Genomic DNA, 12,957 nt, shown 5'->3' on the forward strand with positions numbered 1-12,957 from the left:
TAGATGCTGACACAAATAGCAACAACCATGCATACTCACCTGGCCAAAGACTGATCCACCAGTACTGGCTGCTTGACCAAACACAGAACCAGTATTACTAGACCCAAAACCTATAAGACACAAAGACAAAGGTTCAGTTTGGACAAATCTTTAACATCAAAATTAAAACCAAACCAAACAATCTACAGCATTTAGACGTGCTATGGACACCACTGGGGGTAAAAGTCTTCCCTGGACTTATCCAGCAGTGGCCTTACGCCTGCATGCTACAATACTAGCCTGCCAGAGAGGGTGTACCTATTCATGCAACAGTGGCATGGATGTTATGGAAGGAACCAGTCACTTTTTGAGTAGATTTGAGACCTACTCCACTAGGGAATTCATTCCTGCCACTGTAAACAACCTGGTCAAAAGCCCAGGCTGGGAAGGTCACAGGCACGAGGGGGGAGGCTGTTACTGTTGTTCTGCTAAATAAACAGGTCCAATTTTCCTTCTAAATACTCGTACTTACACCCAGAGATTAATGCTGCTCTCACTCTTGGTCAGAGAAGCTTTTGCAGCTCAATGAAGTGACTCATAACCGCACTGGGACTAACTGACTGTTGAGTGCTCTACCCTGAGTTGGAATAAAGGCTCCACGAACACCGTGGAAGATGGAGGAAGAGAGTGTAAAGAATTTAAGAGCAGGACAATTGGAAGGAACAGTGTGAAACTGTTTCCTAAACATGACATGGCTGCTGTGCTCAGGAACTCACAGCAGCAATGGTTACCTGACTGCTAACAGTCCAGAATGGCAGGGGAGAAACACATAAAAACCTACCCCTAGTTGAGGAGCTACTGGTGTCAATGGCTACTGGAGGAGGGGAGTCATCTTTCTTCAGACGTGTAGCTCTGGGGAAGTTGTCCAGTAAACAATCCCATGTCCATGCTCACAAAAACAGCCTAACCAAACTATCAAACTTAAGTCAGTCATAAAAAAAAAAAAAAAAAAGAAAAGAAAAAAGAAACAGAAAGCAAAAGGGAATTGTGCTGGGAAGAAGGGCTCTAGATGGAGGAGGATAAGATGGGGGGTGGTTATGTGTAATTCTGGTCAAAATGCATTATACACACACAGGCATGCACAAAATGGCAATAAATATATTAACAAATGTTTCCCCACTGAGGAAATGGAAAAAATTCTATGTAAGCACAGTTGTTCCTTGGTATACATATGGGATCAGTTTTAGATCCTTAAGGGTACCCCTAAGGAAACAAAATCTGAGGATGCACCAGTCTCTTTCATGACATGTTGTGGTATTTGTGTAGAGCCATGTGTCCTGTCCCACATGTCTGTCATCTTGGGATGACTTCTGGTGCACTGCAGTATGCTGGAGAGATTATGTCAACTAGTTGCTACTCTGTACTGCTGACAGATAACGCTAAGAAAAGTGTACACAGTTAGTATAGATTATTCAATCCATAGCGGGCCACATCTGCAGGTACAGAACCCATACATGTGAAGGGCCCAACTGCAAGGCTTTACTTCACTGCTAGTACTTTATAGTAATATAAATTATGAAGTACCCAGGATTGAAGTCTTCTTTCCTACCAGGTGGCGGGAGCTGGCAGGGTGGCACACCCTCATAATCTTGGCTAACAAGAGTACTTCCCAGTGACCTAACACGAGGAATCCTTCTCCCTGATCTACACTCAAGCACTGCAATCCACCAGGGTAGAGTATCTTCCTGCCAGGTACAACCGTGAGGCAAGACTCTGAGGAGAGGAGTTCGGGGAAGGGAGGTGGAATCTCCCATTCACTTCTGGATCGGATTAGATAGGTGAGTGCAGACAAATGTTAATTCCTCAACTAGGCCTCAGGAGCTTCCCATCCATGCACTATGTATGTTTGAACAAGACCCCTTTGGAGGTTTGCTCTCCTAAGTCTCAGGCATTCTCCCTGCCCAATGGGACTATGGCATCATGTCCATCATCCAGAGGGGTCATTTGTCTGCACAGCCTCAGGGCAGAAGGGACTCAGAGCTGTTTCTCTTCCTACTGTGTCCTTAGAGTATTATATTTAATACTCACTAAAAGAAGGAAATCATTTCTTTTATCAAGCTACAAATTATTTCAAATAAATTATCACTGAAGAAATGAATCAGCAATTATTTTCAATCCTGCCTACCAAGAAATCATTGATCTTTTTTTAATCCCTGATGCCTAACTGCTAAAGAATTACTCCCTCCCTTCTTTTGTTCTTCAAGACTAGGTTACTATGTGCAGCCCTGACTGCCCTGGACCTCACTCTGTAGACCAGGCTAGGCTTGAACTCAGAGATCCACCTGCTTCTGCTGGCATTAAAGGTGTGTGCCACTGTGCCTGGTAAGAATTACTTTTCATAAGAGGACCACTAGAAAGCCAAACTTAGAGCACATCTCTTCATTACCATGCTTACTGGTAACTTTTAGAAGCAAAACCAGATGCTAAGATTAGATACAGAAAAATAGTAAAATGTGTGTTCAGGTGTTTGTTTAATTGCTACTCAAGTAGCAGTATGCCCACTTCTCAAAAGGAAGATGTCATCAAAAGAAATAAAAATTACCCACAGAGCAATTCACGAAATGGGAAGGCCTGGATCCTCCTACTCTATCATCTGCACCATCTACTATGAGGCCAGCCAGCCTGAATCTGACAGTTTTAAGGCCTCTAAAGTGCCTTCCAAATTAAAAACAAAACAAAACAAAAAACAATTGTAACTAAGAGTTAAATTAATTGCTGTGGCCTTAAGTAAAAAGGTATACATATTTTTTAACCTGTGAAATTGGTAGTCTTCTGGCCAGCAAAGTAGAGAGCTTGCTAAGGAAGATTAGAGCAGCCCTCAGCCACAGGGTGCAGCCAGGACAAGGCAAATGCTGACCATGAGGGCACCAAGTGCCCATCTTTGTCTTGGATATTAGTTTTTGTTTCTTTTCTTTCTTTTACATTTTTAAATTTTGCTTTTGTGTTTCTGAGACAGGATTTCATGTAGCCTGGGATGAATCTGAATGTATTATGTAGCCAAAAACTTTGAACTCCTGATTCTCCTGCCTCTACCCTCTAAGCTGGGATTACAGGTTTGCACAACACCCAGCTCCTCTCTTTTAATTACAAAAACAGCAGAGGTTCGTTACAAACGTTTTAAACAGCACAGAAGAGAACAAAGTCAAAATGTTCTGCAAATTCTTACCCGAGGCTTGACAAAAGCTAAACCCTGAAGGTGCTGCTGTAGAGGTAGTGGCCGAGGTGCCACCAAACACAGAGCCTGCCTGCCCAAAGCCAGGGCTCTGACCAAAAGCAGGAGGGTTGTTTTGACCAAACAGTGTCCCTCCTGTATTGGTGGAAGCCTGTCCAAATGAGAAGGAACCGGGGCTACTGGTACTTGAAGCAGCTCCGAAGACATTCGCACTGGTAGATGTGGGGGCAGAGGAGACAGACTGGCCGAAAACAGGCCCAGAGCTGAATCCAGGCTGGCTGAAGGAGAAGCCGCTCGCGGGGCTGCTTGTTGCTTGCCCAAAGGCTGGAGCCTGACCAAATGCTGTTTGTCCAAAGACTGTAGGAGCTGAAGCACCAAATGCAGGGCTGCCAAACCCTGAGCTGCTGGCCTGTGGGGTGGCAGTGGCTGTGCTGGTTATGCTTGTTGCCACTTGCCCAAACATGGGGGTGGCAGAGGGTGCGGTGGCCGTGTTACTGGAGAGCTGGCTGAACGCTGAGCTACAACTGGCAGCAGGTGGCTGTGTGAAGACTGAGGAGCCAGAAGTGGCAGTCCCAAACACGGCTGTCTCTGTGGCAGAGGCTGGGGCACTGCTGGAGACAGTGCTGGAGGTGCTGGGGCTACTCGACGCTTCAGTGGCTGCTGAGCCTGCTCCTGGGAGAACAGCTGCTGCAACAGCAGCCTGCCCAGGCCCTACAAAGGTAGAAGCAGGAGATGCTGCCTCTGTCTTGCCGTCAGGACCCCCTGGGGCTACTGGTGTGGTCTCTGTGGATGCCACAAGGCTGGCAGCAGATGCTGGGGTGCTGGGGCTGCTTTCTGAGGTCTGAACAAGGGCAGGTTCTTTTTTGACAGAGTCAGAAGGCTGCACAGAAGCCTGGGGAGGCTGGGTTGACTGTGGCTGTATTGGAAGTGAGGGTGTTGATGCAGAGCCTTCACTGTGGCCTGACTTCTCAGGCGCGGCTGGTGGTGTGGTCTCCTCTGTGCTCTTACCAGAGGACACAGGCAGAGAAGTTGATGTTGAATTGAGGAGGCCACCAAATGACAAGGTAGGGAAAGATGCTGAAAGGGAAGGGGCAACTGAGGTCGATGTTGGGGCAGCTGATGACACTGAACTACTACAAGTTTGTTGGTTTCCAAATGAGAAATTAGGTTTGCCACCAGCCAGAGAAGCCCCACCAAAACTGAAGATCCCAGAAGGTCCCGTACTGGTAAGGGGCAAACTGCCAAAGACAGCTGCCGAGGAACTGCTGGTGTTCACATTTGGAGCTGAGACTGGTACTGCTGTGGCAGGGGTCACTGAGGACGTCGCAGTGGGCTCCACAGGCTTCCCTAATACTGAAGTGCTAGGAAAGCTAAACCCTGAGGGTTTGGCTGGCTGGCCTCCAGCTAGGTTTGTGGAGGAGGCCTTACTAACTGGCTTTGTAGCATCCTCAGCTTGGCCAACACGCAATCCTGAGAAGCTCCCCAGTGTCTCTCCAGCTAGAGAACTTGGGAACAGAAGCTCTCCCAGCTTGGACGGTGGAGTTTCCAATTTGCTTGAGGCGGTGGACACAGTAACTGCAGAAGGACCTGTAGGTCTGCTGCTGGACGGGGCAGAGTCTCCTGGAGGAGCAGGCGTTACAGAAGTGCTGGCGGCCGATGTGGCTCCTGCTAGAGGGGAGTTTCCAGGAATGGTCTCACAAAAAGGTTTGCTTCCCCCACCAAATGAGAATGGCTCTAGCTGGTTTGACTCTTTACTGGGGGGTGCTGTCCCTAGTGAGAAAAAGAAACCAGGAAAAGGATTAGATTAGGCAAAATATGATTCACCACAGTTCCACTATCTGCATTTCTAAGACAATCTCTCTCCTCTCTTCAGCCAGGGAAGAGGTGTGTGGTTCCAATGGCAGAGCTCCCTGGAAAGGACAGGAAAATTAGCCCTACAGAGTCAGCTCTCAGGTAGAAAGAAATGAAGGTTTTTTTTTTAAATGATCATTATGTCACAACAAACACATGATATCCAGGATACATGAAATGGACAAACTATCCCAGAGAGAAGTAAAATAGCACCTATCTATGCTACTTTCTCAACTGCTCTCAGCACAGTGCTTCAGGTACTGGCTTTCCTTACACGCTGGGATCAGCTAGTCTATGGGTAATCCTGATAGGCCAAGAGGACCCAGACTGGAAGCTCTTCAGTGTTTAAGGTAACAGAGTATCGATCCACACATGATAATTTTTATTATGATTAAGGAGTTTTCTAGGGTTCTGCTGAGTATGGCATTTTATTACTGGTGATATTGTTTATGGCTTTTGGGTTGTTATCTACGATTATACCGATTCAGAGTTGATACAGGATTACTATGGCATCTTATCCCTACTTTTACTTCCTTATGAGCTGGACAATGGTTTTGTTCTTCTCCAAGCTTTTCTATTTCTGAGTTGACTCACTACCAAGTGAGTGAGCCAGAGTGGAGACGTGGCTTAACGCCCTCTAAATTCCTCCCCCCCAAAAAAACAAAACACAAACCCAACCAAAAACACCCCCAAACAACAAACAAAAAACATCCAAAACCAGAACTCAAATACTGACACAGTTTGTACAGTACCGTGAACACAGTGTTCCTAAATTGAGAAAGAAACTGGAGAGAGGCTACTCCTTGGAATACGGGTCAGCTAACTTGATGGATGTAATGGCAAACAAGAGACCTCACTTCGAACAAGGTGGAAGGCAGGACTGAGACCCTAAGGTCATCCTATGTCCTCCACACAAGCACCATGGCACATACATGCTTGGACTTACGCACAACCACACGGGCTCTCTCCCTCGCACACACACATACACAAACACAGAGTGACAGAGCGAGAGAGAGACAGAGAGCAAGTGCTGGGAGAAGGTGAGCCACATTGAAGTAGGCAGAGGTGGAAGTGTTAGGGCTATCGCCAGACCAGCATTGGAGTGTCTGCTATGCTTTCAGTGCCCCGGTCCCCATCTGACTATCAGAAAAGCCCCTTCTGACTAGGAAACTTTAGTACTTGAGTGCATAGAGAAAGCACCAGGCAATTTGTTAGCTGAGCATGGCAGCCACGACTAGGTACTTAGAGGACGCTAAGACAGGAAAGACCACCTGTGCCCAGTCAGGAGTTTGAGGCAAGAATAAGTAACAGTGACACCATGTCTCATGATAAAATTTATAAAAGAGATTTGTTAAATACAAAGCTTTAGGCTTAATTTGTAGCACATACACAGAAAAGGTTTGTTGAGGGAAAAACTAAAGATGATTGATGTATTATTTATCACGTGCATACCCAGAAATACACTAAGTGAGAGTAGGCAGACTATTAAGGTGTGTCAAAGCCATGGGACAGAATTATGAGCCACTAACATGACAGCCCTGACCCTAGGACAGGGTTTGTCTATGCCTGGCAGGCACTCGCACTGCACTCCATCTGCACCCCTCTTTCTACTTTTATTTTTATTAATTACAGTTTATTCAGTTTGTATCCCCCCTGTAGCTCCCTCTCTCCTTCCCTCCCAATCCCACCTTCCTTCCCTCTTTCTCACCCCTTCCCCTCCCCCAGTCCACTGATAGGGGAGGTCCTCCTCCTCCCCTTCCTTCTGATCCTAGTCTATCGGGTCTCATCAGGAGTGGTTGCATTGTCTTCCTCTGTGGCCTGGTAAGGCTGCTCCTCCCTCAGAGGGAAGTGATCAAAGAGCAGGCCAATCAGTTCATGTCAGAGACAGTCCCTGTTTCCATTACTATGGAACCCACCAGGACACTGAACTGCCATGGGCTACATCTGTGCAGGCATTCCAGGCTCTTTTTACTTTTTATGTAGAGGCAGCCCAGTGCTAAGTTGCCCAGAATGGCTTTGACTGACTGTAGCCTAGACAGTTTTTAAGTTTGTGAGCCTCATACCTCAGCCTCCAGGTAGCTGGGATTATAAATCTGTGTCCACCACACCCAGCAAAGGTGACAGATATTAGGTTAAATGAAAACTAGCTAAAGGCAAAACTCTGCAAAAGAAATGTAGCAGGACTGCAGTGGCCTCAGAGGATGGGACATGTGACTCTAAACTCCACTGTGCATTTTGTATCTCGCAGTTTCCTAAAAGAAGCATGTCATAGTAAAGGCTTCCTTTTAAATAAGACAGAAATATATTTAATTACTTAAACAGAGCTTGGGGGAACTTGACAAAAAATGTTCTCGTCTGGGTGGGTCTGAAGTTACAACTTGAGGTAATAGATCCCCAACACATGTCTGTGGACCAGGGTTTGAGGAGGGCCAGTTTTGGTCTTCTACTTCATGGAAATATGTCCACCTCATTCGGAACAAAGTCGCATGTTAACATTAGAATGTTACAGCAAAGGAGTCTCTGCTCAGGAGTACTTTCCCTGTTCATAACCGTGCAAACAGTCTGATCTCCTTTCGCAACATGTTCTATAAGAAATATTACACTAAAACTTTTATTTTGTGCATGTGTATGTGTGCACGTCACAAAGCATGTGGCAAGCAGAGGGCAACTTTTAGGGGTCAGTTCTCGCTTTCTACCATGTGAGTTCCAGTTATCACATTGAGGCACTCAGTTTGGCACAGGCACTGGACCTCTCAGCAGCCTACCGGGTTCTAGACCAAATATTCTGCTGTTGCCCTGCTGCTATAACTTAAAGCCAGGGCCTCTTGAGTCCTGGGAAGATGCTCTACCACTGAGCACTCTCAGCCCTTTAACGTCTCTCTAATGTATAGCATCACTAGCAACCTGATTGTACAAATCGTCAGCAAGACCCACATAGAGTTACAATGTCATGCACATGCACACGTGATCTTTCCTCCAATGAGCACTTTGCAACATGGGGACTGTACCTGGTGTAGCAGTGAAGCTAGAAGATGGTGTCGGTGTGATTGTCCCAAAAGTAAAGGGCCTGAGGAGTAAAAAAAGAGGAGTTAAAAAGGAACAAACCTACAACACAACATCACCTTCTAAATATTCTTCCTTATAGTTCATTCACAATCTGTCCTTCAAGAATTTACATCTATCGAGCAGCAACAGCAGAGTTAAAATACCCATTTCAGAGGCAGTAAAGTCACCCCAGCATTTCTGAGCAGGACAGACATTGAGGAGAGGAGGCAGGAAGGAGCAGTAGCAGGAAGGCTTTGGCTGGATGGCTGGGCTTTCCACAGGAGGCCTGGGGAGCAACTTATTTTAAGAAAAGTGAAGTTGCAACGGTAAAAAAAAAAAAAAAAAATCTAAGAATGTACAGGAGAAGACACTTGCCTAGTGAGTGGAAGGCAAGTCTGCAAGGTAGCAGAAGGGAGAACAGGGAGAATCCCTGGGCGTCCACCCCAGGTCAAGGAGCATGTAAGAAAAGCTGCTGTGCTGAGAAATGCAGCAGAAGCGCAAAGCAACGGATTACAAAGTGCAGCAGGAGCAGTACACTTTCAAGTTAACTCTAAAACACAGGGCACCAAGCCTATGGAATACAGCAAATAATGGCAGGGTTCAGGTTTATCATCTGTTGTTGCCATCCTCAAATGGACAAAGACCTCCTAAGGATATGTTGCACATTTTTTAATCGCATTAAAAAGCAAACACCCTTCTTCTTTATTGACTGGCCTCAACCTTAGCAAAAGAAATTTTGTCAAATAGGACAGGCTATTGGCTCTCTGACCCAAATCTTTCCAGTTTCCTTTACAAACTGGAAGAACACTATCACTTTAGAGACATGAAGATGAATTATATTTCTAAAGGATAGAGTAATCCTTGGTCTTCATCTACTCTTTAAATTTTGCTTCAGTTATCCCTGGGAGGCACAGATATAATGATTTACACCAACAGAAAGCATCCCTCTTCTAGGTAGTTTTAGCACCCTCTTCTCACATTAGGCTGAAGCATGCTCAGAGACACATGACCCAGAGGAAATGGAGTGCAGTTAGGGGAGCCCAAGCACAGAGGTGGACAGCAAAAGCACTAGGGGCTGTTCCAACAGAGAAGCCTTTCCGCAGCGTCTAGTGTGCTGGCAGGTTTGGATGGCAAGCCAGGGAGGGCCAGCTTCAGCAACTTGCCTGGCTTTTACCACAGTACCAAGAAAACGGACACTCTCAGTCCTCAGTGAATAAAGGACTTGACTTAGAAAAGTCTTTTTGGGGCTGGAGAGATGGCTCAGAGGTTAAGAGCACTGGCTGTTCTTCTAAAGGTTCTGAGTTTAATTCCCAGCAGCCATATGGTGGCTCATAACCATCTATAATGAGATCTGGTGCCCTCTTCTGGCCTGCAGGCACATATGCAGGGATATATAATAAATAAATCTTAAAAAAATTTTTTTTTCGTTCTATCAAACCGATTCTCAGATCTACCCACGTGGCTGTCACTATTTCTTGAAAACAGGTTGCCCTTGTGGGTTATCCTACAAGCACAGCCTTAGAAGGTGGAGGCAGGAGGCTCAGAAGTTTAAGGCCATCCTTGGCTACACAGCAAATTTGAGGCCAGCCTGAGCTAAACGAGTCTCTGTCGAGGCTCCACCCCCTATCATCTATTTACAAATCAGAATTTCAGAATGGTTACTGTCTTTCACTGCATCCCCTGTACAGGTTGAAGTCCAACTCAGTGCCGCTCCAAGGTCATACTGACCAAGCACTAAGTGGCGTGACAGACCAGATGACCCACAGAAGAAAGTGAGGTTCAAGAGTAAAAACGGCAAATACGGTAACAACCACAAAGGACAAATACATTCACGCTGGAATAGCAACAGCTGCCACTGTCTGCAGGTGCACTGCCAGAGCTCAGGCTTGTGTGCATGCAGTTGACAGTGACTTAGCACAAGTTCCCCAACTGACCCTGACGGGGCAAATGAGAAAGGCTTGTTGAGCTGCCCCACAGCAGATGAAGTCGAGGTTGCAGCTGATTCTGTCTTGGCTGTCCCCGGACCTGAGAAAAAAAAAACAAAATAAGGACAGTCTGAAAGTCTGATAGGAGTGCTGTAATTCCCTACAGCTCAGCTTGTGTGCTGCTGCTCAGAGCCACAGCCCCAGTTTTCAGAACCTCCTGAGTGTCCTGTGACAAGCCTCAGGCCAAGGGGAGTTGGCATGTCGCCTGCCTCGTGCTCAAGGTCTTAGTCTTTTGCTTTGGTTCTATCAATGTTGATGCCATATCAAGGCATGCCACACTCTCCTTTCCAGAAAAGACAGCAAACTTCATGAGGCCTAAATCCAGAGTTGGGGATAAAGTTCTCTGACCAACTGACTGGCAAATGCCTTTCATATAATGTAGGGAGAAAATTCGGAGATAATAAGCAAGTTAGCATTTCTGAACAGTGGCTTCAGAGCTGCTTGGACCTACTTATCCGTACATTTCTACCTTTTCCAGTTTTTCAATTCAGCAAATAGCACTTTTTGTTTCTTTTCTTTTTTAGCTAGAGATAACAGACACTTGCTACATGTAATCACTCTAGAAGTAGACACTAAGGGAAGTGGCCATGAGTCCCATGTTAAGCATCACTCAATACTGAAACGCAATGTGTGTTGGAGACACATGCTCAGTGCAGCCTTGCCCATAACTGTGAAATATAAGGAGAATCTGAATTGTCTGCAGGGTGTGCTAAGATGGAAGCCCAGACAGCCATTGCATTAGTAAGGGGGATCTGCCAGGAACAGGAAAAGGATGTTCAGCTGTAATGGGGCTGGAAGAGTGGGCAAACATTACCAAAACACACACAGGAAATGCCTGTTGGTGTTTCAAACAAAGAAGTGGGCTGTAGAGATAGTCCAGCAGGGAAAGGTACTTGTTGTCAAGACTGAAAAACTGAGCTGGATCCCTGGGACCCACATGGTGAAAGGAGGATAACTACCGCCAGACGAAGGTTGTTTTGTTTTTTCGAGACAGGTTTCTCTGTGGAGCCTTGGCTGTCCTGGACTCACTCTGTAGACCATGTTGGCCTTGAACTCACAGAGATCCTCCTGCCTCTGCCTCCCTAGTACTGGGATTAAAGGTGTGTGCCACTGCTGCCTGGCATGAGGAACACTGAGTTTCAGATCAGAAGGGTCTGGAGGATAGAGAAAAGAAGTGATTGAGTGGCTGGCAGCCGTTATGAGAAGTGGGCAGCTGCTGTGTGGTGTTCAGTCTCTACCTGAATATGCTGTGAATGTAAGTGAAAATAAAAGCTACCATGCAGTGGCAGCATGCAGAACTACGGCAGCACAGACTGCTCAAACAGAGGCTGTGGGTGCCCCACCTGGTGGCTACAGAAGATCATCAGCAGACAGAGAAAGATGTTCATGACAACCAGACGCTTCCAGTGGTTAGGGATAGGGGAGTAATGGAACCTTTAGTGAATGGAATGCTCGACAGGATCCTGGCCATGTCAAGGATGCCAAGGACCAATTCCTCAGCTCCCCAAAGGGAAACAGCAAAGCTTTCCCTCCTCATCGAAGTATGAATGCTGATAGTGTATGCAGAAAATACCCCCCCCCCAGCTTTTTCTCACATCCGCTATTTATAGCCTGGATACTGCTCCCTACAGAGACTGTGCCTACCAAGGTTATCTCATTCTGCATCCTTGTTAGCTGTGTGTGATAATCCTGTTTTCCTAGTTATCTGTAGGTAATAACCTTGCTTCCCCATTCAACTGCATCTAATAAACATGCTGAACTTCCAGGATGCTGTACTATTCCACCCAATCCCAGTTTTATTAGCGCCTGTGTGTTTGTCTTTTCTCACCCCCTTGCCAGCCCAGTGGGTCATTCCCCAGAGTAGTACAAACCTTGGCATTTAGGCAATGTACACTACGGTCAAAACACTTCCAGTTAATGTAAAAACTAACTTAATTAAAAATATCTATGCTTGACTTAATCGACAAGTCTATGAAGGAATAAAACTGTGTATCATTTGCTTACCTCATGAGATCTCACACTATAACAAATCTGTTGTATTTAATATATCTTACTGACTTTTGAATAGTCATTGTGAAAGGGCTGGAATGTAGCTGAGTTGAAAGAGTTCTTCCCTAGCAAACAAAAAGCCCTGAATTGTATAAAACCAGGCACCATGGCAGATACACAGAACCTTAGCACTGGAAGCCAGAGGTGAAATCATCATCCTTAGCTACACATCAAGTTTGATATGTCATGCCTGAGCTCTATGAGAATCCCTCAAGGTGGGGATAAGAGAGGAACTAAAGAGAGGGAGAGGAAGGCAAAGAAAAAAGGAGAGGAGACAGAAACTGAAGGGAGAGAGGGGAGGAAAGGAAGCATAATTTATCTGCAAGGGTGTGAAGAGGCATGAGAATCGTCTCTCTTTGAGAAGAGGGAATAGCACTCAACTGTCTAACGTGCTTCTCTCTAAACAATGCTCATGAAGTGAGACATGAAGATGTAGCTATTGCTTCTTTTAGAAAAAGATCACAAGTTTTCTCTATGCTCAGTCTAACATCTAAACTCCGTATTTTAGAAACATTTATGGAGCTTGTCAATGTCCTTACAGTTCCTCATAGCATAGCTGAAGCCTTTGGAATATGGCATATGCTCTTGCCTTCCTGCCTATTGGCTCTGTGATCTACACAAGGTACAAGCAGGAGAATGTTTCGTCTTCATTCTCATGAGACAGACATGTAGACTTACCTGAAGTTTTATCACCAGAGGACAAATGACAGGATGCTAGCGTGGGTCCTGATGGCTTGAAGGAATTTATCAGAGATCCCTACAGAGAACACACACACACACACACACACACACACACACACACACACACACACACAC

General features: G+C 45.9%; 1 protein-coding gene across 4 annotated transcripts in view; it reads right to left on the bottom strand.

Annotated features, from left to right (window-relative positions):
- Positions 1 to 12,957, bottom strand: part of Nup214 (nucleoporin 214) — an 85,077-nt gene that overhangs the window by 22,919 nt on the left and 49,201 nt on the right. For all 4 annotated transcript variants that reach the window (XM_055600185.1, XM_055600186.1, XM_055600184.1 and 1 more), the window contains 5 exons: positions 12,820 to 12,898; positions 10,042 to 10,132; positions 8,071 to 8,129; positions 3,206 to 4,981; positions 40 to 110 (listed from right to left, as the gene is read on the bottom strand). In XM_055600185.1, the coding sequence (XP_055456160.1) occupies positions 40 to 110; positions 3,206 to 4,981; positions 8,071 to 8,129; positions 10,042 to 10,132; positions 12,820 to 12,898 (2,076 nt within the window). The remainder of the gene's footprint in view (positions 1 to 39; positions 111 to 3,205; positions 4,982 to 8,070; positions 8,130 to 10,041; positions 10,133 to 12,819; positions 12,899 to 12,957) is intronic.

This window comes from Psammomys obesus, unplaced genomic scaffold, assembly GCF_907164565.1.
Source record: "Psammomys obesus unplaced genomic scaffold, mPsaObe1.curated_primary_1811, whole genome shotgun sequence".
Taxonomy (NCBI): domain Eukaryota; kingdom Metazoa; phylum Chordata; class Mammalia; order Rodentia; family Muridae; genus Psammomys; species Psammomys obesus.